The sequence below is a fragment of the Lytechinus variegatus genome, chromosome 3 (assembly GCF_018143015.1).
Source record: "Lytechinus variegatus isolate NC3 chromosome 3, Lvar_3.0, whole genome shotgun sequence".
In the NCBI taxonomy this organism is placed as follows: Eukaryota; Metazoa; Echinodermata; class Echinoidea; order Temnopleuroida; family Toxopneustidae; genus Lytechinus; species Lytechinus variegatus.
In genome coordinates, this window is record NC_054742.1 from 19824064 (window position 1) to 19851976 (window position 27913).

General features: G+C 34.0%; 3 protein-coding genes across 5 annotated transcripts; all 3 read left to right on the forward strand.

Moving 5' to 3' along the window:
- Positions 1-1470: 1470 nt before the first annotated feature.
- LOC121410435 (metalloproteinase inhibitor 1-like) lies at positions 1471-5629 on the forward strand. Its single transcript, XM_041602525.1, has 4 exons — positions 1471-2370; positions 2772-2993; positions 3467-3591; positions 4336-5629. Exons 1-4 carry the CDS (start codon positions 2229-2231, stop codon positions 4891-4893), a joined length of 1047 nt encoding a protein of 348 aa, XP_041458459.1. The 5' UTR covers positions 1471-2228; the 3' UTR covers positions 4894-5629.
- Positions 5630-10218: 4589 nt separating this feature from the next.
- Positions 10219-13806, forward strand: LOC121410436 (metalloproteinase inhibitor 2-like). Its single transcript, XM_041602526.1, has 4 exons — positions 10219-10607; positions 11152-11373; positions 11643-11767; positions 12161-13806. Exons 1-4 carry the CDS (start codon positions 10463-10465, stop codon positions 12623-12625), a joined length of 957 nt encoding a protein of 318 aa, XP_041458460.1. The 5' UTR covers positions 10219-10462; the 3' UTR covers positions 12626-13806.
- A 3357-nt stretch (positions 13807-17163) lies between these two features.
- On the forward strand, positions 17164-26665 carry LOC121410437 (metalloproteinase inhibitor 1-like). 3 transcript variants are annotated; one of them, XM_041602528.1, is made up of 5 exons: positions 17164-17430; positions 19614-19759; positions 20627-20842; positions 23868-23995; positions 25267-26665. In XM_041602528.1, exons 2-5 carry the CDS (start codon positions 19618-19620, stop codon positions 25633-25635), a joined length of 855 nt encoding a protein of 284 aa, XP_041458462.1. In that variant the 5' UTR covers positions 17164-17430; positions 19614-19617; the 3' UTR covers positions 25636-26665. The 3 variants fall into 3 exon arrangements, with proteins under 3 accessions (XP_041458462.1, XP_041458461.1, XP_041458463.1); XM_041602527.1 differs by lacking the exon at positions 17164-17430 and adding an exon at positions 18846-18869; XM_041602529.1 differs by lacking the exon at positions 17164-17430 and adding an exon at positions 19069-19227.
- Positions 26666-27913: the final 1248 nt, after the last annotated feature.

Genomic DNA, 27913 nt, shown 5'->3' on the forward strand with positions numbered 1-27913 from the left:
GACAGATCTTTGCTAATAAAATACAAAGCATGGTTTATCCTGATTAGGGTTGGTGTTTTACCTTCCTGCAGCCTTGCTATCATCATCAAAAATGAAATCAACAGGGCATGTTTATGACCACAACTTATTTATGCACCAACCATAAAAATAATTATACTAGGCATTTCTATGACAATTCATATTGTTTAAACATGAGCTCTTAAAAAAAAACTTTCACCCTAGAATAAAGCTTTTTTTTTATATACATTTTGTTCAAAAAGTTTACTTTAATCAATGTTTTTGTTGATTGTTAAAATGAAAATTATCAAAATAAAAACATGAGGCACTGAGAAAAAAATGCAGCAAAGATCTTAATCATGGGCTCTCATCTGGTTTGAGATTGGCTGTTCCTAGGCCAAGCTCACTGATCTTTATCAAGTAGTGCATTTCTATTTTTTTAATATTCTTGTTTCTGATTTTATCCTAAAAATTTAATTGTACATACTCTCAGATCACATTCCATGGCTTTCAAAGTAATTCAAAGCCTACGGACTCAACAAATCATTACATATTCTTCAAATTGTAAAAAGCAAACCTTATTATTTGTCTTATAATTCTAATTTTATATTTGAATATATCAGAGGAATTTTGCTATACAAATCACAGTCCTCTAAATTTGAGATTTATCAAAATATGATCAAAAATCATATAGAATTGATAAGATTTGCTTAGTTTACTTAAAATAAAAGATTGGTTATGATCAATCAACCTTGGGGAATATTTCATCATACTTTAAACTATACTTCAAGCTTCTTCCTTGGGTTACAATTAAGAAGGAACTGCGTAAGAAAGTAACCACAGTATCGAAATTAAATTCTGCTGGCCAATTTCCATACTGTTGGAAAGCATCCAAAAAGTATTTGGAGAACACATATAGACTACCAAGGCAGGTATAGCATGTTTTGGCAAATTGGTAAACACTGGATAGTAAACTGTTCTTTACAAGGTGTCTAGACAACTGTGAGGCCGGGGAATATTTCCTGTCAATTCCTTGAAAATACAACAGTCTATAACTGATATCTTTTAGATATGTTCCAGACATATAGCAAAGTTATTTACAAAAGGTTTCCCAAGTTAAATTGTCTATTTTGCTGTCTTCTAATCATGATAAATAACACCATGAGCCCATCTTATCTCACTATTGTTCTACCAGGTAAAATGTTACTAATGTTACATTTACAATATCTTGGTCCAACCAATATGCAAGATCTTTACAAGGCTTTGAGCATCTCCTATTAAACATATATATCCTCCAGCTCCTTACCCCCCCAGCACCCTTACCCCACTCCATCAAGACCTAATTGATGAAAGATCAGAGATGAAACTAGACATTGACATTCCAACTATGTTGGTTTGTTTTTTTTTTTGGTTAGAATTGTTTTTCTTGTTAAAAGCAGTGTCAATCGCTGTCACAGGAAAGGTGCAAATACTACCAGAACCATATCCGTTTGTTGTCGGGCAAACCCTTTCATGACTTTCAGAACATCTTAGTCTTGCAATGCAGACTTCCACTTGCACACACACACACACAGATGTTATGTCCATGTGAAGAATACACAGCATAATAAGTTATAATGCTGATCATAATCATTAATTACAATTTTATACCCTCTTCCTACACTGCCTGTAATTGGATCAAAGGCGGTTTATTTTCAGGAATTCCTGTGATGCCCAAGATGAATTTTTGGCAATCCTAAACAATCTGGAGACAGATTTGGTGGAGAGATAGTGATGTAGTATTACTCCTTGACCATGGAATCTGTCTGCACAGAATGTAACCCACACATTACAAGTTCACTGAACTGACTTTCCTCCCTCTGCAGGAAGTATGTAAATGTCATCTAGTCCATGTGTAATCTAACCGGGTAAAACAATTTATGGCATAGACACAGACAGGGAGGATGCATTATTGGTTGAACAGCAAACCCAGTGACGGGGAAAATATGAATAAATAGAGGAAAATGTCTGCAGTTGGTCAACAGTTTGCCAGGGGCAGCCAACCAGCTTTCAGCTCAACAGTGAAACTCATTCACAAGTAACATTAGTCATCTAACTTTTTTTCAAGGGGCTATATAGGAGTTTTGCCAGCGGATTCCAGATCAAATTGACATCAGCATCTCACAGCTATTTCAAGAAAGTCACTTCTACAAAACTTGGACTTGTCTTATTTTAAAACTTTTGAATAAATTATGGCTGTTTTGGCTTCACCAAGGATTTATGTGTGCTTTATCATTGTGCTCTTGGGGCTAATAAATATCTCCTTGGTTTCAGCAAGTTGTGCATCTTGCCCCATCACCCATCCACAACAAAAGTTCTGCCAATCAACATTTGGTAAGTTTATTACTCTTACCTTACAATAAACTAATCATACCTCAATTGTCAAATTTCTTTCTAAATATTACATTTTGTTGTCTGTTATTGTACTTTTCACTTTTATATTATTTTCTATCTGAGAATTCTAAGAGTTTCATAATCCCATTATATTTGGTTTATCTTAGTTAAGAAAAAGAATATTTAAATTCAAAAGAATAACTGCTAGCATCAACAATAACAAATTTGAGAGGGCATTCAGATTCATAAAGTGTTGTACAAAAGCTGAACATCATTATAATTGTCATTATTATTAATATCATTATTGAGAGAAATATCTATGTCAAGATACAAAATATATTCACTTTGGTATAAAAATTCTATTGAATGATGAAATTTTCTTCCCATGTCTTTATCTCCAGTATTCAAGGTGAGAACGATATCAATGCAGTATGTGAACAGTAATAAGGAAGCTGTACTCTATGCATCACAAGCCTATGATGTTCAGTATAAAGTCAAGGTTGAGAATGTTTTCAAAGGAGAAGATCAGATAGGAAAAGAAGGTCAAACTGTTTTCATCTACTCACCTAAGAATGTTTGCAACATTGACAAACTAGAGATGGGCATCAGATACCTAATTAGTGGTAAGTTCAAAATATGGATTTCACTTAAAAAAATAATGCCAATTTGAAATCTGAAAACATTTCCTCAATGAAAGAGCTTAATTTTGAATTTGAATGATTGAATTTTGAACAGATGCAGACGTATGTTTTGAAATGCAGCACACACAGTACTTATGTATTTATGATCATTCATAATGTTAATTTTGAAAATAATTATTTCAATAGCTCATTTTTCATTAAAGAATTTAACATAAATCATATTAAAAATATTGAACATTTAGCTTTATTAAACTATTAATGCATTATGATATTTTCAGTTTAATCTCCTTTTGAATAAATGTTTGCTTGACTACTTACTATAATATAGAGTAAACATATATCAAGTCAAGGCATAGCCTGAAAACACATGGACTTTTCTGACTTAAAACTTATAACTACTTTAAAGTTTGATATAAATGAATGATGATCATTTGATCTATTTAAAATTGTTTCAGGGAATATGAAAGGAGACAAGATGGAGGTGACAACCTGTGGTATTGTTGAGAAGTGGACCAAACTTTCCCCATCACAGAGGAGAGGAGTGAGAGGTTTCTACCAGTCACAATGTTCAGGATGCAAGGTAGGATTAATAACCTATCAATATTTAATGTAGTTGAGAAAATGAGTAGTATACACTAAAAAAAGACCTGCCTGAAAACGAATGAAATCTTGCTGAACATTGACTTTTGCAGATATGTTAGATTTGCAAAATTGGATGAGTATTTTTAAACCAATGGAATTTCAAAGTTGGCTTGTTTTCTAATTCTTTTCACAACAACAATGCTTTTGACGTTTGTACATGCTTCACTGATCAATATGTTACTTTTTATTTTTTTCCATTTTTTGAATATATTTTGTTATATATTTAAAAAAATATCTTTTATGATTGTGTAATATGATTATCGGTTGGTTGTAATTTTTTGCTTATATTTAATCTTTATAATATTGTAATTTGCCTTTGTTTATATATACTGTACACTGGATTTTTCAGTCTTTGGACTGTTTTGCCAGTGTTCTTGTTTGAATAAAAAAAATACCATACTACTACATTCTACTTTGAATAAAACAATATTCCTGAAATTCTTTTTATCATTGTGGGTTCAAATCATCATCTAGTCATTCTAAATAAAGGCATTGAGGCACAGAAAAAAATGTTAATGATATACTTTAGATTCTGGTATGTCTTAGACTAAGAAGGGATACAATATAAGTTCAAACACCTTCATTATATGAATCTTTTGGAGGAATCATTCTGAATTTTGGGGAAAGGGGTGTCCATGTACTTGCATTAACTTGTCGTTCCCTTATTTTCTTGTTTGTTCAGGTATATGGAACATCAATTCAGCGTCTCTTCGGCAAGGATGCAATGGATCCAATGAGCTCTGGTCTTTGGAGTCGCCAGCGTTGCTTCTTCAACCCTATTGCTTCTCTGACTCATGGAAGTGAAGACTGTGAGACTAAGTATGCCTACTGCATGCGTCAAGAGAATGGGGTATGCACCTGGGAAGGAGGTAATGCCTACGATAAATGCTTCCAAGAAAGAGAGTACAACTGGCAACTGATGAAGTTTGGTCAGATTGGACTTGCTGCCTGGACTTGTCCTGAGCAGTGCAAGAACCTTACAACCAGGAAACTCAGATTTAAGTGCAAGAAAGCCACAAGGAAGATGCCTCCCTGCAACTCTGGGGATACTGTCAGAGAGTTTACTCCTAATGCCGTCCGCACAGTAGTTCCTGAAATGCCTGAAGAGCGCACTACGGTCCAACCGAATTCACTGCAAGAAAATCCAGTGACTGTTAATCCCAATGTGATCCAAGAAGTTCCTGCATCAAGATCTTCAACAGTTTCAGGTGTTCTCTCAGCTATGCTTCATGAAGATTAGACAGGTGTCATATTTCTGGACTGAATCACATATCAAAGTTTTCCATGGATTAGTCTAATCTCATTCTGAAAATGGTTTTGGAGTGCATAATCAAGATATAATGGACTACCAAAAGCAGCATTACTTAATGTCTGTATAATAAACTGTTATTCAATGTCATCACTCTAGATATTTGCATTAAAAAAAAGTTGTCGTTTATACATTAACATTGTGTAAGGGATATATATATATATACTTATATATATTTTTTTTACAAAATTTCCCTTCTATGTACACAGACAAGCATGGATTAAAAAACAAAAAACAACAACATAAAATGGATTCTAGTGGTTTGTGAAATTATAGAATGACATGTGGGTTTGACTACCATGCATTCAAAAGATATATTATCTGAAACTAAATGATGACAAATGTTTGTATGTACAGAATAAAAAAATATGAATGTAAAGCATTTATATATTCTCTCCTTTTACTCTTAAAAATATATACAATTAACTTAAAAGATGTTGATATAGGTAAACTGATGAGTATTTTCATCCAATATTTTGATTTACAATTATCTACTTTGTAAACTATTAATCATGATTAATTTAATGTATATTCATAATACCACACTTCCTACTTTCTATATACATACAAAATAATACAACTCCTTTCTGTATCACATCTTACTCAAGAGGGAGATAGAAAGAAACTAAAAGATACATACGAGACAAAATATTGAACATCATATCGTTGTGTTGGTGCAAGAACACCCTAACACCACACTTTCACACATAAGTGCATTTCATAAGGGCGTTTCTGTACCAACACAACAATATACACTTGTATTACTATATTATTTGAATGTTCAGCACTACAATAGATGAAGGACGGAATCATTTTGAAATTAAGATTAAATGGACGGAAACTGTATACAGCACTAATACTATAACATCTAACATTTCACTTAATAATTGCTTGACAAAAGCAACATGATGTCAATTAATCAGATATATTTGTAAAGTATGTCATAGTGAAGCCATGTTATAGAGTCAATATTCAGTATCGATACTTTGTCTTTCACTCTTATTTAAAGTTTCCAACTGGATTCTGATGTAGATATTGGTTATTCTTAATCAAATGAATATTCAACATGATTATTTCAAATGTTTCTTTCATTGTATTCTATTTATGTAATCATTAAGACTTCACCATCTGGCAGCTGGATGTAATATGTTGGTTTCATTTATGAAACCTTAACTGAACTTGGTGATTAAACTTACATTTTTGTTTTAAAATGAAATCAATTCAATGTGCAAGGCATTGTTTTAAACAGTTTGTGACAATATCATATTTGTTAATAATGTGCAGATAAACATATATGAAATTTCAGAGAAATAGGAAGATATAATGGTAAAATAAAAGAGAGTGAGAGGTGGAGATTGGTAGGTAGAAAGAAAGAAAAAGAGAGAGAAGTGTGAAGACTAGTGAAAACAAGAGGGAGGTAGGAATGTATTAAGAAAGGCAAGATAATAAAAAAGAAAAACACACTAAGACATAGGGGGTGCAAGAAAGATTCAACCCCCTTCAAAGAGGTGCAAGGTGCTCCCAGTGTGACATCTGGGCCCCCATCTTACAAAGAATTATGATTGATCCAATCAATTGTAACTATAATTTTTTTCCAGAGGAAACTTGCAAAATGTCCTTTGTATGATACAGTAGAGCACACCAAATCGACAAGAAATCAATTAATTTATGGATATAATTATCTGGAATTTTTTTTAACAAACATGTATTTTATGTTGACTTTGCTTGCTTTCCATAGTTGCGATTGATCAGACCAACCGCAACTCTTTGTAAGACAGGCCCCAGGTCTGAACTTTTAAAGGCGCAAATTTGAACCTCTTTTTTTAGTGTGTAGAAAGTGTGAGAGACAAATAAGGGGGGGGGGACCGCAAACCCCCATACAAATATATAAAGAAATAAGAAAATAAATTTCATCAGGGAGGGGTTCACAAAAAATAGTTTGTTCTAATTTACATTCAAATGTATTAAAACTAGCAAAAAATTGTGTTTATAAAATTTAAGAAATGAAATGAACATAATGAAAATTGAAAAGTAAAAAGTATCAGAAAAACATGTAAATAGGATATAAAAAGTGACATAGAGAAGGGCATATGGAGAGGAAAAAACTAAGTAAAACAGCTCCACATGTTTTTTTTTTTATGAAAATGGATACAGAGGTTGGGAGCAGGAGAAAGAGATGGGGGGGGGGGGCAAGCATTCCTATGCCCCTCTTCTTTCTTTTTTAAAATGTTAACCAGAGTGAATAGGATGGGGTAAGAAGTCTGTCTTTTTGCTCCTTCCCTGGTCTGTATGCCAATGGTCAAACTGAAAAAAAAATCATTACACCAATGAGTTCTAAAATACTACAGTGGACTAAGCGAGTCTTTTTTCATCTAAAAATATTTGAACAAGTGAAATATTTTTTATCTAGTTAAAGCTGATATAAAATGCTGGCATTGGAAAGAATATTTAACACAATTGATAAATTATAGAGATTAAGAAAAGTTTTGCGAGATGATCTAGAATTCTACTCATGATTTTTAATCAATATTTTGGTAATCAGCTTCTGCATTCCCTGCATATTCCTTTTTATTGTCAGACAAATAAATATACATGGTGTCCAACTAGCCTTATTTACAAATTGTTGTTAGCAAAGATTAAATATATTATAACTTGTTTGCTTATTATTTTTCTTTGTCATATTGAGGGAAAAACATCACATTATCTTAGATGTGTGTTTACATGTCTTGTTACTGACAACCAAAAAACCAAAAGACAATAAACTTCATCTTGCTTGAGGTCCTTCTAAAATTGAAATCGGCTTTTGAAAGGAAAGGGAAATGAAATGGAAATGTCAGAGTATGCATTTCAGAAAAAGAAAGCAAGAGTGAGACAAGGGGGGGGGGGGGGAAATTGAAGTGACAGAAGACAAGAGTTGCAGAAAGGGGATAACTAAACAGATATGAAATGAAAGTACTACAAGAAAAAAGAAGAAAAGGGAGAAAGAGAGAAAGGCTGCACTGTGAGCATTTGTAGGTCCGTGGTGAGAGAGCGAGGGAGAGAACAAGACAGAGAAATTTCAAATATAGAAACAGTAGAGTGAGTAGGATGTAGTTTCTGTGAAGGTGGGAGTGTCATACTAATGCTGAGAGGCGGAGTTTATGCTATAGCATTGTCCAATCACATCTGCTCAATAACAATGGTGGATAGAAGAGTGACTATGAACACTTTCTAGAAATGGAAAGTGTATTTTTTTTCTTCCTGTTTTTCCATGATTTAATGTCTGCTAAAATAATTTATTCAATTCATGATAATATCAAATTCTTGGAATTGTAGGCCTACATGTTATTTTTTTTATGAAATGATTTTGAGTGGACATCATCCAATGCATTAAAAAAAATGGTGCCAAGCTGAGAGCTGTCTGAACACTCTAGTTTAGAAATAGTGTTCAATAATAGAAGTTTAATGGGTAAGGTTGAGACAGGAAGGTCATAAGATCCTGTGATATACACAACATGAGTGGTTGGAAACAAAAGGAACAGTGTGACATCCTGATCATGTTTTACTATAAACATTCTGATTCAGAGCCAATCCAAACTATCTGTTTTCATCTAGTATGTCTGTCTATATGTTTGTCTGCCTGTTTCTCTCTCCTACCCCAATAATACAGCCAACTTTGTTGTAATCAACACTGAAAAAAAAGATGTCTGTGAAAACACCCTCACACAGCAAAAAAAAAAAAAGAAAAAAAAAAGAAGATGATCCTCACATGATTATGAATTTGTCACTGTGGTGTTTTTGATTTATTACCTCTGATGGTTGGATGAAATTTCTTTCTATTGTGGTTTGTACAGTAACTTTTATATCAAGAGATGAGTAAGAAGATCATCAACTGATCTCATCAAGGGATTGTCTACCTGCACAGGTGCTCTTAATGAGCTGGAATTCTAGCCTTTACTTATGGAAATTATTATGGGTTAAACTTGGATATGAAGATTGGTAATCCCCATAAATTATAATAACTGTGAACAAGAAAATGGGTAGAAAGAGAGCAGAGAAAACAAATTGTATAGACCTATAAACAGGGAAAGAAGGAAAGATGTGCAAAATAAGGATTTTACATTAAAAAACAGGAATAGTGGCAGGATCTTTGCTTCCGAGGCTTAAACAATTTTCTGACAACAAAACAGGGGTATCTCATTTAACTATATAAGCTTATTATATATATATATATATTAGCATATGTAAGTATATTTCTGTGAATTGAAATTCACAAAAAAATATACTGCAAGCATTTTGAATATCAAATATTTTCTGGAACCTGGATGAAAAAAAAATTAAAATAAGTTCTGAGTCAATGAACATGAGCTTCTTCTCAGCCAATTATCAGGTTCTTGTGAATGAAATTTTAAAGTTTAAACACACGTAAAATTGTGACTCAAGTTTGCATGCTGCTGATGATAGAAAGTGACTGGTAGCTTGTGACTATTCATAGTTTCAGGCTAGGAGTAAACATGATGACAAGTGTAAGTTTACAACAATAACACTGACCCAACTCTAGGTCAAGTTTCAGACATAGCTGGCCTGTGAAGAAAAAAATAATAAAAATATAGACTCAGACATATTTGAACTAAAATAATCCTTGCATTCCTTAAAAGCTAATCACAGACCCTACTTCTTGATCCGGTCAAATTATTTTTCTTGCTAAAAGCAAGTTGACTTGGTGACAGGAAGAATACAAACACGCAAAATAGTGACTTACCGAAAGTAGACAGACCCCCCTTGGACCAATGGTATGCTGGTGTGCAGTAGTCTACAAAAGTAAACCTTAATATTTTAATCACAGTTTCATTTTTCTCTTCTGACATGAATAGTATGATGTTTAATTCAAATAAATGTAAATGTGTTGTCAATAGAAATTTGATTTAAATCATGAAATCAATTTCGAGGAAACCATTAAAACTCTGTTGTAATGAAAAAGAAATCAAAGAGATGATGCTCTGCCAAGTCTGTATAAGCATAACCAGAAAGACTATGAGAGTGCACAGTGGCAGTGTGAAGCACTTGTTTTAGTCTAAACTATAGCAACCCACACAATTTATATCCATCAATTACCACCCCTCCCTCTGGAGGAAGTGTCAGCAGAAGAGACTTTGGCAACAGGTGAGGTGGTGTAGACCCTGAGGTATCAGCTCTGACAGGGGAGTACGTTCATTGACTAGAAGAGCAAAAGAGGCGTGAATGTGTGTCTGGGAGGTGTGCATAAATAGGATAGCTGAGCTACCGTTGGTCAACAGTTAGCTCTCAGCAGCCAACCAGATAACACATCAGCACTAAAGTGAGATTGAGAGACCAGAGGACTTGATACTGACCAGCCAAACTCAGTGACCAAACTTCTCAACAATAGGCTATCTGCAATACATTACTTGGACATAAGCAATTCTTTCTTCAAGTTAACTTCAGCAATAACTTCAAAATTTTCCTATTTTGGATTTGGTTTATTTTCATCAATTCTAAAACCATGGGTTATTTATTATCTTCAGCATCATTTTTTTGTGCTTTCATCATGTTGTTAGAAGTAGCAACCTTTGTAAAGGTGTCTGATGCTAGCTGTGCCTCTTGTCCTATTACACATCCTCAACAAAAGTTCTGTGATGCAGATTTTGGTGAGTACAACGTGTCTCATTTTACATTTCAAATTGAATTGGAGCAAACCAACAGCAACAAATAAATGCAAACATATAGATTGTTTTGTGTATTAAATATCACTTAAATAAATGCAACCATATTTATTGTTTTGTGTATTAAATAACACTTAAATAAGTGCAAACATATTTATTGTTTTGTGTATTAAATATCATTCCTTACATTAGCTAAGTACATATGTTATGCTGGCTTTTATCAATTTTTTATTTGAAGAAAAGGAATTAAATTATTTCAAAAATTCATAGATGACAACTCTATAGCATGAAGAGAATATAAAATCACCATCCTGGTTTGGAAAACAATAAATCTAAACAGAATAATCTTTAAATCTAGGTAGTTCTTAAAATATACAAATTAATACTTTATCAAGGCTTTGTAGTGAAAATTTTGTTGTGTATGTTTTACCTAGTGAAAATTTCTCCTCTTCACCCTTTTTTCTTCAGACATGAGTATTTATCTCGTGTTTAACAAAATAATATATATATTTTTTTTCTCTTGTAACAGTATACAAGGTGAGAACCATATCATGGCAATATGTGGACATCAACTCCCAACCAGTACTTTATTCATCAGAAGCATATGATGTCCAGTATAAGGTCAAAGTGGAGAATGTCTTCAAAGGACAAGATAGTTTTGGAAAGGATGGAGCAACCATATTTCTCTACTCACCTAAGAATGTTTGTAGCATTAACAGACTTGAGATGGGCATCAGATACCTTATAAGTGGTAAGTTGGATTGTATCATATCACCATTTTCTATTTAATTGAAGTACAGAAGTTTTGATTTTGCGGAGTTAGAACCAAAATAACATTGAAAAATCAATATCTTGTAAACAAAATAGATGTAATTTACCTTTGTAGAATAAAAGAAACAATGGACATTTATATAATTCCAATGTATTCAATGTAACTATAAATCAAATCCTTCAAAATATTGGCTTTATTTCTGAACCATGAAATGTGTCTAAACTATTTTCAAATGAATTTATTTACAGCTAAGCTGAGAGGAGAGAAGATGGAAGTTACAACATGTGGAATCGTTGAGAGGTGGTCTAACCTTACCCCATCACAAAGAAGAGGAGTCAGAGGTTTCTATCAGACACAATGCTCAAGCTGCAAGGTATGGGAACAATATGATTTCAATATTCTGATCAGTTTACAGGGAAAGAGGAAGAAAGTTGAAAAATTAAGGGAGATAGAAAGAGAGAGAGAGAGAGAGAAGGCATCCCCCCCAAAAAAAACATTTACTCTGTCAAAATATAATTAATGTTCATTCAGTGAAGCTTATTACTTTTAATGTGAAATAACAAAAAATAGATGAAAGATTCTACAAAATGTTCTGAATTGCTAGATTTGGTGCAATTGAGCAGAAAGTGCACAATAGTCTTTGAAAAAATAGTTATGGATATCAATTAAATAAAAATACATTTTGCTTAACCTCAACTACAAATTTAGTTTCATATCTTTTTTTAAACATCATTATAATAAATTTATTATATTCTTTCTTTATCAGGTGTATGGCTCAACAATCCAACGTTACTATGGAGGAGATGAGATCATTGATGAAATGAGCTCAGGTCTATGGAGCAAAAATCAGTGCTTTTTCAACCCTCTTGCTTCTGTCACTTACGGCAGCGAAGACTGCGAGACCAAACATGCCTATTGCGTCCATCAAAAGAATGGTATTTGTGGATGGGAAGGTGAAGAAGCCTATGAGGAATGCTTCCGTCAGAGAGAGTACAACTGGCAACTGATGAAGTTTTCTGAGATGGGTCTGGCTGCCTGGACATGTCCAGAACAATGCAAGGATCTCAAACCCAGGAAACTCAAGTACAAGTGCAAAAAAGCCACAAGGAAGATGCCACCCTGTAATAGTGTCAGGGAGAGTGTGCGTACTATTGATCCTAATACCATTGATGAAGTTCCTCCGACTGAATCACCCGAGATCATGGCAGCACTATCAGCCCTTTTTGACTAAGTACTGATAAGATTTTTATTAATGTTTTATACAGTATTCAAAAAAATTACCAAGTTTGTGGGAAATAGAATAGATTCCATCTCTTTACAATTCTTGTCTGGTTCAAGGAATACAATTCTTTGGGATTCTTTTCTCAAAATTAGTTATGCATGTATGAAATGCATGGGGAAGATAAAAACAATGTATTCATTACATTTAAAAACATTGTTCTAGCAATTGCAATATAAATATGCGAAAGCAGAGATATTCAAATATATTAATTATTTCTCATGCCTTTTTCAGGGATCAAATATATATTTCTAAGATTTAATTTTAAAACAATTTCATTTTATTTCATTACATTTAAGGTCTCCAAGGCTTTATCACAGGGAATAAAAGGGTGTATTTGTATAAAATGATGAGTTCATGACTTTCTGATCAAAACATGAGAGGCATAAATTCATTTTTTTCTTGATAGTATACTTTCTACCTCTGAATTCTCAAAAGTATTCATCATATTGGCAATGGTTTAGAATTATGAGTAATAGTTTATTTACATTAATTAAATCAGTATTAATTCTCCAAACTTAACTTACACAAATAATATCTAATTTCAGGAAAAGTAAAAAATTATACACACTGTTGGACAAAAAAGTGCTGCAAAACAGGGTCTTTTGAGTTTTTGATTTGTATATTTTGTTTTTTTACCTCATTAAATGCTGCAATAATAGAGGAATAGAAAATTCTCCCAAAATTATTGTAGAGAAACCAATGATATATTGGTTATTATACTTGCTACATCATAATTACATATTTAATTCATTGATATTTGTCAATAAAATTGACATTTATTAACAGATTGATTCATAAGTTATTTAAAAATGTGATGTTAATTGAAAATGATCTAGTACCCATCCATGGCTTTTAGTTTAACAATAGCAAGTTTGAGGTATGTATAATTTAAAAGATTAATAGTTTAGACTAATCTGTAGCCTCTCACTAAACTTGCTTTTATGAACATTCTATTTGTCTTTCTGCTCACATATAAAAGTGTCTTATTTATTATTTATGTTCCTCTTTTTAAGTGTTGAATAATTTATTGCCATGAATATGATTCATTTAGGCATCTTAACAAAAGACACATCTACGGTCTGCTTCATGCATGAGTTTTTTGAAGATTTCTTTTTTTCTTTTCCTATTATTGTGTCTATTAAAAAAATGGAGGATTAGGGGGAAAAAGCTGAGCAAGATTCAGCTTAAAGCTGTGGCTACATAGTGAACTTTTTATGGTATCTTAACTTGTGTATTTACAATTATGTGTTTTTCTTCACCATTCGGCAGCTGTGTGATCCTTTGTATGTCATGCTATTGGGATTGAATTTGTGATTAAATATTCTCCATAAATAAACTTTATAATATGGAAATAAAATGTTTGAGTAAAATATGTTTAAGTGACATTAAAAGGGAAGGATTGATAAAGAAAGGTAGATCAAAAGATAGATCAAACGAGAAGGGAGATGGTGAGAGCAAGAGAGAGGGAGGGGGGGGGTGGGAGGAGTGGAAACGAGAATGAATGAATGACAGATAATGGAAGAGAAAGATAGTATGTGTATGAAAACCTAAAGAAATTGCAAACAGAAAGAGAGGGGGGGGGGTGTAGAGAGGGGATGAGGGAGAAAGAGGTGGGGGTTCAGTGATACCATGTGAAGAAAAAAAATGGTGATTAAATATGGTTAAAAATAAAGCACTAATAGAAGAAATGTCTAGGAGAAAGAGAAGAAGATAGCAAAGAGAGAGAGAGAGGGGGGAAGAAGGAGAGAGAGAGAGAGGAAGAAGGGGAGGATGGAGAGGGGTCATTGTTTTTTGATACCTTGACAAGAAAAAAATAGGACTAATAGAATAACTGTATAGGATAAAGAGAAGACAGATAGAGAGAGAGAGAGAGGGGGGGGGGAGAAGGGAGAATGGAAGGGGGTTTAATGTTTAAATTTTATCTAATATTGAAAAACAATCGGATGGATGGAATCATCTAGATACCCAAATCTCAGCTCAAAATAATTCATAAACTTTATATGACCATAGTAATCCCTTGTAACATCGACCAATCAGGAATTGTTTAGCATCAGGTAACCATAGTAATCTCCATTAACTTCTGTCCAATCATTGCTTACAATGACATTCTTTTTATATCATGGGACCATGCTATTTTATGGTGACTACTGACCAATCACATTTCACCATAAAGTGTTTAGTCCCATTGTGACTTCCATGAAGCATTACTATAAACAAGACTCTCTCTCTCTCCCTCTCTTAGGGTCAGCTTTCTTATATTATAAAGTTTTCACATTTACTATGTAGCTGCTCTCTACAACATACCAATTCCTTTAAAAATGCAAATCAAATTACAATGGAGAGCTGACAGGCTTTTGCGAAAGTTGGGGGACCAGGGACAGCAGCGTAGTGTCTTGACTCCAGACAATGACATAATTACTAACAATTGTCCAACTGGTGAAGTCTTTTGATGATCTGCTATCCCGATCCACCAACTTTCGACAAAAGCCTCTCAGCTCTTCATAGCGATTTGACTGGCTTTTTAAAGGAATTGGTATTTTGTCGAGAACGGCTCCGAAGTAAATGCAAAAACTCTCTAGTAGCCCATCAGCTGACATAATTACTTTATGATTATGAGTCATAGTACATGTAATCCACCCTTTTTCCAGAATTATTTTTCTAACTAATAAACCCTTATATCTTTCAAAATTAATTTTCATGAAAAAAAAACAACGTATAAGTTACCATGGATATTTCTCTGAAAAGCAATTATGAGATTAGTTACCATGGACTCATTGATGATACTGGCATACTCAGTGAGGTAAAGCATTGTTTGTCAGGAAACTAGCTAATTGATTACTTGCAAGTGATACACAAATTTTCAAAATCCTTATGAAATTACTCAGTTCAATGGAACGCAACTGCAAAACCCATCTTAGCATCACTCACTTAAACCAAAGACAGAGAGAAAGGGGGGGGGGGGAATAGAGTGTTAAAACAATTAGAAGGAGAAAGGATAGTGAACTAAATAAATCAAGAATAGAAAAGAGAAAAACAAATATAGATAGATGAGAAAAAGCGATAATCCAAATGAAATTTTTTATACTGTTTTTCATAGGATTTTGAAAAACTAGAGCTAAAAAAAAGGCAAGAAAAGTTTAGGGCTATGAAGATTTTAGAGTTACAGAAATGTCTTTAATAATCACTAGACAAGTGGAATGCCTCTGGCCGTCTCACCTGCATCACACGATTCAACGTAGCAGCAGTGCTGACTTTGAAAACTACTATAACTCACACAAGATGTTCAGTGATACTTGGTTACTCTTATTTCCACGTTTTATGAACTAGACCAATACATAAGCTTACAGAGATAGGATGGAAATTCAACAAATACCCCCCGATGTGGCCAAAGTTCATTGACCTCACATGACCTTTGACCTTGATCATGTGACCTGAAACTTGCACAGGATATTCAGTGATACTTGATTAGTCTTATGTCCAAGTTTCAAAAGTCAGATCAATAAACTTGCAAAGTTATGATGGTAATTCAATAGATACCCCCATTATGGCCTAAGTTCATTGACCTTTGACCTTGGTCATGTGACCTAAAATGTGCACAGGATGTTCAGTGATACTTGATTACTCTTATGTCCAAGTTTCATGAATGAGATCCAAAAACTTTTAAAGTTTTTATTGTAATTAAACAGATATCCCCAAATCGTCCAAAGTTCATTGACCCTAAATGACCATTGACCTTGGTCATGTGACATGAAACTCAGGCAGGATGTGTGGTGATACTTGATTAATCTTATGTCCAAGTTTAATGAACTAGGTCCATATACTTTTTAAGTTATGTCATTTCAAAAACTTAACCTCAGGTTAAGATTTGATGTTGACGCCGCCGCCGTCGGAAAAGCGGCGCCTATAGTCTCACTCTGCTATGCAGGTGAGACAATAAACCCAGACCAGTGTTTGTTTCAAATAATTCATAGTTTAGACAGTCACTGGCCTTCAAAATCAAAGACAACTGGACCATTCACACTTATTTTTTTAAAGTTGATAGGGATCAGATGCCTGGCCACCTGTATCCATTTGTGTAATCACATACATCATTCTAAAATGAGCTTTGCTTTCATCTATCCCCATTAAAATATCTTCCAACCATCACTCTCCAGTGAGAAAGAATCTATGTAATGATTCAGTTACATTATCTACATATTTTGCAATAAATGAATGTTCATATCAACATGTTTATAGTGAAATAGCGGTGGTTTTTACATGTAAATAACCAAGTAGACTGCCAATCTTAGTTTAATTGTTCAAAATATACAGTAAATTTGTCAAGCACGAAACAGATAAAAAGTAAAAAAAAAACACCTTTTAGAGTTAATTGTTCAAAGTCAACAGTAACTTTGTCAAGCATGAAAACAAGTAAAAAAATACAACTTTAGAATTCAGCCAGGCACACAACTACTGAATAAGATAGCTCAACCTTGAAGAGGCAGACAAATTAACATTAGTAAGTCTGTCATTTTCCATACCATGAAAGATGAAAGCCAGCTCTATTCTATCATCTAACAATGAATAAACCTCTGAAATCTTATTCAACTAACTCAGCAATTATCCTTACACAATGAAATCATAGAATGTAGAAAGATTGTTAAGGTTTACCCCTTTGGTAAATGCCTTCGGAGATGTGTGGGTAGAAGCTATTTCCCTCTTTCATCTGGGAGAGTTAAGAAGCCTGGTATCACTTCAGTGTTAACACATTTTAGGTGAGTTCGAAGATCATATTTTCATTATCTCAGATATTTTTGTTGAATGAATTTTGGTAAAAAAATAGTATCATGTTGATGTTGAAGATCTATTTAGACAATGTAAGACTAATTATTCTCTTTTAGAGTCGTTGTGACTCAGTGGATTTCTCCAAACTTTGAACCACAAGGTCCGGGGATTGAATCCCACCACAGCACTTGTGTCATACATTTGCCACTCAGGTGTAATAAATGGGAACCCAGCAGGAAAAAATTCCTTGAATAGCCTAGCTTAAAGGGGAAGTTCACCCTGAAGAAAACTTTGTTTTAAAAATAGCAGAAAAAATAGTAAAAAATATTGGTGAAGGTTTGAGGAAAATCCGTTAAAGAGTAAGAAAGTTATTAGAGTTCAAAGTTTTGGATTTGTGACGTCATAAATGAGCAGCTGCCCCATGTGTTATGTAATATAAAATGCATGAATGTCAAGTTTTGTATGGTTCCAGAAGACTTAATTTTGTTTTCTATTCATGATCGGGTGTGAAATGGTTTGTCTATTGATATACAATAGGTACAGTGAAAACCATTTTCAATATTCAGAGAAAACGACATTTCATTGATATTTTACCATTGGCTATGTAGAAATGCTGCTTGCATATGACGTCACAAATCATATAATTGAAATTCTAATTACTTTTTAATTATTTGACGAAGTTTTCTCAAACCTTCGGCAGTATTTTTTATTATTTTTTCTGCTATTTTTACAATAAACTTTTTGTCGGGGTGAACTTCCCCTTTAAGCCAAAGTAACAGCATGCAGCGCTTAAAAACATTGTATTAAGCGCAATATAAATGTTGCATATAATTTTACTATCATTAATTAATAACCCATCTACGTTCAGTACTTTGAAATTGTTGGGAAGATATGAAGGGGAGACATGTCCTGATTCTAGGCTTTTCAAGGGTTTGTAAGTCTCACAAAACAGAACCCTGTAATGCATTATACTTTATAATTATAACATTATATGTTTACGTTCATTATCTATTGACTGAATAAATAATTGGAACAATTTTTTTAAATTCTCGAGGTACCTCTTTTCATATCTAAATGTTTGATATATTATGCGGAACACTTGGTATATTGCCATTGGATCTACAAAAATCACAAGTGGATGCTTCTGGCATTCTTGACTGTATTTCACAATATACATTCTTGTTACACATTAATTCTTGTCTTTCTAATGAATTAACACTGCCTTGATTTGTAATCATAAATATGTAAAAGGGGTTCCTTCAGATATTAAACTAAGAGTTCATAAAAAAAACGATGATATAAGACTATATATTATTTTCTAATATAAGAAATGCAAATTTGCTTAATATTTGAATTTCTTAAATCCCGATATCATTTCATTGTATGCATTCAGATCAGCTGAAAATTTTTTGATGATCAAATCTCAAAGGTAACCACATTGAATTAAGTTAATACAAAGTTGTCAAATGATTGACATAACGATCAAATCAAGGGTTGTTATCAAATATAAATCTCAAAGTTCAAGACTTTAAAGACCAAAGTCCACAAATGAGATAAAAAATGTTAAATCTGGGGTATTTTCAGCAGGAGTGAACTGCTTACAGAGTAAATCATTCAAACATTAAAAAAAGGTTGAATCATATTTGCATTTCTTGGACTACTATGTGAGGAATGTATACTTTTGACTTACTCATGAGTTTGCAAAGTAACAAATAGTTTCATACCATAGTTGGATTTAGAGCTTTGGAAAATGCCTTTACAGGTTTTCTTTTTAGCTGTGATCATCTGTAAGTATGACATTCATCTCATGTCTTAAAAACTATTTCGTTTAAATTGGATATTTGTTGGACATCTTATTTTCAGAACACCTGTGCTGTAAGTCCTTAGATCCCCCCAAAACTCAATCCCATTACATTTTATAAATACACTTTGATGTTTTTTTTTTCTCTCTCGCTTTACCAGAATGATTACATTGCAACAGTTTTGAAGAGCATTTCTCTACACCCTTAGGGTCTATCAGGTGCCAGAGTGAGATCATTAACTCAAAACGTGCAGGGCTCAATAACAATTATCCAGAAACTTGACAATGATGCATGCCGCTTTGAAATATTTGGGGGGAATAAAGCACAGAGTATAACATGTTTTTCTCTCTTCTTACCCACAATATGCATAGCACCATGGCGATGAAAATGGTAGAACTTCTACTTGTCACTGTTATCATAGGTTGTTACTTGACACCGTCTATGGCTTCAAGTGTCAAGTGTAGCTCAAACTGCCTGATAATGCATCCTCAACAATGCTTCTGTGATGATGACACGGGTGAGTATTCAACCCCCTCCCCCAAAAAAATAATAATAAAAAAAATTATAAGAAGAATAATAAATCAATGCATGAATTAATGAATAAATAAGAAATGATTTTTTTTTTTCAAAAGATGATATCATGAAACTTCTTTTGTATATACACCCTGTACCAGAAGCAGGAACACATTGGAAGCATTGTAGTAAAACTTCAGAAAAAATGGGCAAGTGACTAAAAGGTATGGAGATTGAAAAACTTTAAATTGCTTAATTGGTAACTTATTCATCTACGATGTAGTTCAATTGAATTGCGAAGAATGAAATTTCAGATTTCAGATCTTGAGAATAGAAAAGTCATCATCAATTTACCTGAAGTAAATTGTGAAATACAAATGTTATAATCGGATCTTTGTATATCAGTATCAGTATATTTACTAACAACACCAAATAGAAATGGACTAAAGGTAAGTTCATTATTTTACAAAATACTTAATCAACAAGAAACAACTTCTTTTCTAAAAAGATTTGACTAGGTAAACATTACAAAAACAAGCCTTATTAGAATTATTAATCCCCTCAACAAAGTGAGAAGAAAAGTGAATGGCTTTAAGTATGGATTCAAATAGTAAATTTGTTTTGAGCATGGGCCAACTTTATTGTACTATATTCCAATTTAAGAATTCCCAATTTTCTGTAAATGGGGAGAGTTAAGATTCAGAGTTATGATTAATATTATTTCCTTGACAATTATTTATATATAGAGGGTTCAAAAATGTCTTGGTCAATTTCTTTAAGCCAGAAACTTGAAGTGACTTAACAAGATCTCAGCTCTCAATACATAATTTGATTCAAATCCTTTCATTTTTATTGTCTCTCAACTAACTAGTCCTGAAGGTGAAAGTCACATCCCGTGACTACGTGAACACTGAGAATGAGATAGTGGTGCATGCTTACAGTGTGTTTGCTCGCTACCAGGCAAGGGTTCTTGCTTCGTTTAAGGAGTCAACATTTGCCAAGGATGATGATGATATCTTCTTTTACTCTCCAACCTTTGAATGTGCCATACCTCAACTGGATCTCAAGGAGATATATGTCATAGGAGGTAATAATGCCTTTGAGGTCAAATCCATTGTTATCTCATTTGGTTTTGCCTTGACTCTGAACATTTACTCATAATCTGATTTAATCTCATGTGTGAGAAAACAAAATATATGAATCACCCTTTACCCTTCAATTTTAGGGGGCAAGGGGCAGGGGTTGGGATATTATCATTGGCATTGCATTAGACTATAATCAATAAGAAATGTATGGAAAATCTGTTCCCTTAAGCCTTTAGCAAAAATTACATTAAAAATTTAGCAATTTGAGTCTAAATTCAACATGTGATATTTTGATGTAATTTAACTATGGATTGCAATCCTTATCCATGGAGCTATTAGCTCCATGCCTTATCTAGTGTTTCGTGATTGAATGCATAATGTTGATGCACATCTCAGCTAGATATCTGAAATGTGCTTGTTATGAACTCGCACACATGCTCTACTGGTCCTACCTAAACAACACATAAAAGAACCAGACAGGAATAAATCATATACTGTGGAATATCAGTAGGCTGGAGACAATTGTAGTTTTTCAATTTCATGAACTTCTCATCCATCACATAAACATTGAAATTGGATTCAATGCAATCTGACACATGGAAATTGGAATATGTTGTGGTTTCACACACAGATGCACATTGTATTCTGTCTTCACCTGAATACCTTCCTAAGGCTGCGTTTATGCGACCTCAACCCAGAATCATGATTTGAATCACGATTTGAATCATGATTCAAAACAGCAACATGAATCACGATCCGACAGAATCAGCGTTTATACGACCATCTTTCTAACGCTGTTTCTCCCTGAATTCGGGCCGATCCAGTGCGCATCACAGTGCACAGTTTGACCCAGGAAGTATAGGTCAACATTTTCGCGCGTGTTTCTAACTTCAAGTCGGCTGCTAGATTTTTGCTGCCGCCCGAGCTAACGCGCGATCGTTTGTGCAAAGTTTACTCGGCTTCCGAAAAATACATTACGAAAATTTCCCGTTTGATTGTCGACCTCACTTCAGACTGCAAACTGCGGTCTGATACCCCGTTTTGCGTTTGGAAACTCTCAAACAACATTTCCAACCCCGATAAACCCATCTTGGCCAGGTAATCCCCTTGTCTCAATTCCACCACCACGGGCCAGCCAAACGAGCGTTGAGCCAAGGACGAAATGATAAACAACAGCTGTGCTATTACGTAAGACTTGTCTGCCTGTAGAAGGATCTTCGGAATGAAATTATTGTATTCGATATTAATCACGTTTTCAAAGGCATATTACATACAGACATCCAATACTAGTCCATTTTCAATTTCGAACGAAGAAAATCGACCTCGAAATAAGGAAAGTACGCGAATAAAAATGACGGCATAATTTGCAGAAACCGAGCTCAGCGCTGCGCATGCATCCCGTCGTGTGTGGCCCCCTACTGTGACTGTATATGCCGGGCTCTTGCGTTATCTTCGGACCGACGTCAAGAAACAGGTGTTTTGAAACTTAAATTGCTTGCTTGGGGCATGTTAGGGTTTGTCGTATTTGGAGAAGAGAATTGATGAGAAGGGAAACCAGGGTATAGTGATCTCATATGGAAGTTTTTCGTCATGAAATCTTTTACTTCCAGAATTCCGTGTATTGTACCTCGTATTGTTTTTGTTTACTTGTATTAAATCTTGCTGGTTCATCAAAAATGGTGTTCGGTAGCCGTAGTACTGGGCATGAATTCTGTTAATTTTGTCTTGACAGGCGATGCCACATCTCCGTAGAAATCCCTCCCTCGCAAGCGCCGCTGAAAGGGATTCGTATCGTCTTATTTCTGTGAATCCCGGTAAGGGATGCTTTTGCTTCAGGCCAAAGCACAAGCAGAGCCCTGAGTTCGTCGCCTCAGTCCAATTTGTGCCTTTGGAACTTGAAGATATGATTGATGAACACAATGTAATATACAAATGACGCTACAGTACAAGCCCGGGGGTACAATACACAGAATGATAATTCCTAAATGCACGTGACAACTGGCATATACTGGTACTAGTACAGTACACTGGCAATACTGCTACACGTAAATTAACCTGCACGAAACACAGCGCGCGCCTTTGAGTCAAACCCGGAAGAGGCACGACACAATGACGTCATAGAATCATGATTCCAATCACGATATCGTTTATACGACCCTTTTTCGTTCGTGATTCTACAGAAACGTCTTTCCAAACGCCCCTTTTTCTGTGTTTTATGTTTGTGATTTGAAAGACGTTTATTTCCACTTTCGACTAAACGCAATCGTGATTCTGCAGAATCGTGATTTGAATCATGATTCTAGGGTAAAAAAGTGTCGAATAAACGCACCCTTATTTTACAGAAATATCCATGGTTTCCCTCGTCTTTTGGCTTGCATTGCATTTTTGTTCACATATTTATCATTATTAACAACAATGATAGGTGGAAATCCATGAAATGACAATTACAATGAACTTTAAGAACAGAAAATGAAGGGACACAAATTAATGTTTCTTGTACTTTATATGGATATTAATTTAAATCTGTTCTAGATTAGCCTTAAAGTGTTCTTTATGAACTACTTTTGATTTAAGCTTTCTCTGTAATACAGAATTTGAAACACTGTAAAATCAAGTTTAAAAATGAGATGGAGTAACAGCAAACAAAATTCCTTTGGACAAGGTTCAAAGCCACCAGCAGAAACTATGTCCTGGCATGCTATTTGCTCAACATTCCTTGCAAATATGTAGACAAAAGATTCCTGCATGACTCTGTACCTATACATCATATATATATATATATATATGTATATATATATAAAGGGAAATATGCTATTGTGATAATTGCTTTTCGCTGCATCTTGGTCTGGTTATATGTGCGGTAAAGAATGTGCATAAATAAAGGTACTTCCTCCCATACTTTTTGTTCTTCTTTAAAAATGAACGGCTGCTTGAATAAATTTGCTACCCATTGGAACTCCAGTCATGTAAAACAGTATAGACTTAAGATGACCTATTACTCTGATTCTATTCTTTGTTTTGTTTTAGGAAAGGTCATAGATGAACTGTTAGTTATTAGCTCATGTGATGGTATTGCCATGAAATTTGATAACTTAACAGTAGATCAGCGAAGGGGATTCAAGAATAGATATAAGGACCAATGTGATTTCTGTACGGTAAGAACATCTATCCAATTTTGCTCTTTTATGCAATAAAACTGCTCATATAATTATTTCAGTACAAGTTTAGAGTTCATTTCAGTTGCAGATTCGTAGATAGGGCCGAAGGTTATAGGATAATTGATAAAAGTTTGATGGTAGTCTGATCCAGTTAAGTACCCTTTTTCACACCAAGGGGTTTTTCACAAAGATATAAGTATGACTTAGAAGTTGCATTTAAATTCCAGTTGAATGAGTTATAAAAAAAAAACCTTACCGCATGGATCAAGTCATGTTAAAGCTCCTATTACACCTTCAATGATGCAACACGGATCACCATGGATCTCTGCAGTCCCTGGTGATCCGGGGTACCGCATTGATGTTTTTTCTAGCATTGCAGAAGTGAAAACAGATTTAACTGGGTATTTACATGTAAATGTACAGAAAAGTGCAGTGTCTACAAGGATAGTCAAGGTAGCTCTAGGGATCGATCTGCTTGATGTGGTACTGGGTCCTTACATGTACAATCACTGTGGCTATTTACATTATCTACTGGGATATTTCTAGAGCATTGACCAAGATTGTAATGTCCAAAGTGTATGAATACATAGCCATGAACACTGACTATTATTCAAGTACATAAACAATGGAAGTATTTGGATCTCAGATATAGCTGGCATCAATAAGGACCTCCAGTTTCTTTAAAGGAGCCTCCTGGATGCATTTGGTAGTTACAATGATGTGCAAAGTGGCTACAAGGATGAACATGAATGATTATCTATCCCTACACTGCGGAAGAAAAATTGAACATGTTCAATTTTTCTCCCAGATATGCCGAAACATCAAGGATGGCACGGGATGAGTATAGGCATTATGTACATGGTAATCCCAGACTGTACATGGATGATCCCAGATGACAATCCTGGATGATCCATATTGCATCCTTGTAGGTGTAAAAGGGGCTTTAGAGGAGGTGTGGTACTGTGATAGCATGTGTGCGCATCTGCATTTAAGGATGGCTCTTAGTCACACTTAATTCTTTGTGAAACCCCAAACCAAGTATTTTCTGTAAAGCACTTACAAAGGTGCTAGACATATATGTACACACAAGCGTGTGAAGAAATCTTTAAATATAAACACTTTATATCTCTGTATAGATAAAATCTGAGTCAATTACTTACCATATTGTGAAAAAAGTGCATTTTATATGGAGTTCAGGGTGCCCCATCTTCAATCATAATACCAGAAATACTTCAACATTTAACAAATCCTATTTTCATTTTACCTAGATCCAGGGAGCTGGTACTACCAAGTACTTTGGTGGTCTTGAGGCTGAATTGGGTGAGGAGTCCGGACTATGGAGTCCTCAAGGGTGTTTCTATAATCCTATCCCTTCCACTACCTATGGTGGTGAGGATTGTGAGACCCTATATTCCTTCTGTAAGCCCCGTCCAGATACCGGTGTCTGTGAATGGGAAGGTACTGTGGACTATGATGACTGCTTCACCAACAGAGAAGACATATGGTTTTTCACAGAGAAGAGTCAACCAGCCTTTACCTGTCGGTCTCAATGCAAATTTCAAAAGACTAAGCTATTGAAATGGAGGTGTGCCAGGGCTACCAAGAAACTAGAGAGACAGGGTTATGCTCCATGCTAAGATGATAGGCAAGATATAGTAGGCCTGAAGAGGTTGTTGGTATAACAGAAAGCAACCCTCTATGAAAAAAACCTTATTAAATCAAAAGCCATATATTCATATGCCCATCTTTCAGTTTTTGTCATTTGACCACTTTTTTTTAAACCAAACTGTCAATTTCTTGACAATTTGTCACATAAATTCCTTACTTCAGCTTTCTTTATTAGATGTGGTGATACTAATCTAGACAACGTTTCAGGTCCCTAACAAAATCCCAATATTGTATTCAGTGATTATGACAGTTTTCTTTCCAAGTTTATGACAGCATGTGGTGACAGCTCTCTGGTTGATTTAAAGTTAGAGTCTTAATTCTTTTCTTATTCTACAGGGAAATTCAAAATTTTTTAGACTCGTTTTTTTGGTCTTTTGGTTACATACTCTAATTTTTATCTTATATATATATATATATGCCATTGATATTTCTATGATAATCAACATAACTGATTCTAACAACAATGTAGGCCTCATATTTTGAATTTGTTATATCTCATTTCCTTTCATCATGCTCCGCATGAGGGAGCTGCTTGCATATGAAGTCACAAATTAAACTTTCACTCTCTCATTCTGTTACGAGTCTTTTTGCAAATATTTTTTCAAATCACTCTGACTTTATGAACCTCAACTCATCATCAGGATGTACTTCCCCATAAGATTTTTCCAGAAAAATCATAATTAATAATGCAGAAGTGGGTAAGATGTATAATAAAGGAAAAAAGTAGATGTGTGTAGATCAGCCAAAAGTTTTGTACCCTTAACCATCTGGAGTAAGGTTGGCCCTGATTGGATATGCAGTGTTTCCTCAGATCCAAAACAAATTTCCTGAAACTGAAATTCAAATTTGCTGAAATTCAAATTTGCCGAAATTCAAAGATATTTCCTGGAATTTTTAAGTTTGATATAAAATAACAAAAAAATACAATAGTACAGATATCCTAAATTTGGTCTAGTTGACCAAAATCAATGAATTTAACACTTTATTCACGCCATTCTTTCAATAGGAACAAAATTATTAAAATACATGCGCGAGCAGAAAATTTAGAACTTAGTATTTGGCAAACAAAAAGTATAACATAAATATTGAAAATTGCTATTTTTAAGGACGTTCCCAAGTATGTTTGTGCGGATCCCTATCTGCGCATGTTCTACCCATGTGCATTGATGTCACAATAAGTGAACAGGTGAGTAATCAGCTGATTTTTCCAAGCATCTGCACTCTACCAGCATATCATAATATGTTACTTTAAGAATCATTCAGCTGAAAATAATTCAATTCATTTTATTCACATCCATTAAAAAAATTATATACAGCATACAATATTATATGAACAATAAGAAACAATCAATATATAAACAAATCAATATAATTACAAATAGAAAGAGTAGAACCAACATGCGGTGGATGTAGGGAATTGGCAAAGGCCAAAGACCTCTCGAGGCCGATCCCCCTTGGTTCCGCGCATTGGTTAAAATAAAACAAATTAATGGTGATTAAATAGTTATAAAATCAACATAAACAAACAAAAGAAAAACATTTAAAAAAAAATAAAAAGAAATAAAAAGAAAAAAAAACACACAAGGCTCCATTTTATTTGAAAACTGATGGTGAATTGGCAAGATATGATTTATATTTACGTTTAAAAGTCAAAAGTGAGGGGCAAGTTTTAATTTCAGATGGCAAATCATTCCAGATGACAGGTCCTTCGTATCCAATAACAGTTCTAGAAAAATTAAATGTATATTTTGGCAGATAAAAGTCATTGATATTTCTTGTTGAATACATATTTTATACTACTATGAAGGGTGAAAATATAATTAAAAATATCAGGTAAAGTCCTTTTAGAATAAGAATACATAAAACAAGCAACAAAATAGCGATGTAAATCATATATATTCAAAATTGTAAGCTTTCGAAACAATGGGTCTGTATGGGCAAGAAATGTTGAATTGGTGATTATTCTTATTGCACGTTTTTGTATCAAAAATATTTTTTGTAATAAATAAGATGCGGTGCTTCCCCATATTATATTGCAATAGGTTATATAAGGCAAGATCATTGTATTATATAAATTAGTGAGAATAAAAGGTGGCAATGTGAACTTTAGTTTACTCATAACACCAACAGCACATGACATTTTATATGATATTTCATTAATATGATCTTTCCACGTAAGGTTATTATCAATCTTAACACCAAGAAATTTTAATGAAGTTTCCTTATTTCTTTGTTATTGATATGCAA

Coding starts and splice junctions, on each gene's coding strand:
- LOC121410437 (XM_041602527.1), top strand. Junction 20,843..23,867: donor GGAGATATATGTCATAGGAG/GTAATAATGCCT, acceptor GTTTTGTTTTAG/GAAAGGTCATAGATGAACTG. Junction 23,996..25,266: donor ACCAATGTGATTTCTGTACG/GTAAGAACATCT, acceptor CATTTTACCTAG/ATCCAGGGAGCTGGTACTAC.
- LOC121410435 (XM_041602525.1), top strand. CDS start 2,229: ATGGCTGTTTTGGCTTCACCAAGGATTTATGTGTGCTTTATCATTGTG. Junction 2,994..3,466: donor CATCAGATACCTAATTAGTG/GTAAGTTCAAAA, acceptor AAATTGTTTCAG/GGAATATGAAAGGAGACAAG. Junction 3,592..4,335: donor CACAATGTTCAGGATGCAAG/GTAGGATTAATA, acceptor TTGTTTGTTCAG/GTATATGGAACATCAATTCA.
- LOC121410436 (XM_041602526.1), top strand. CDS start 10,463: ATGGGTTATTTATTATCTTCAGCATCATTTTTTTGTGCTTTCATCATG. Junction 10,608..11,151: donor GTTCTGTGATGCAGATTTTG/GTGAGTACAACG, acceptor CTCTTGTAACAG/TATACAAGGTGAGAACCATA. Junction 11,374..11,642: donor CATCAGATACCTTATAAGTG/GTAAGTTGGATT, acceptor ATTTATTTACAG/CTAAGCTGAGAGGAGAGAAG.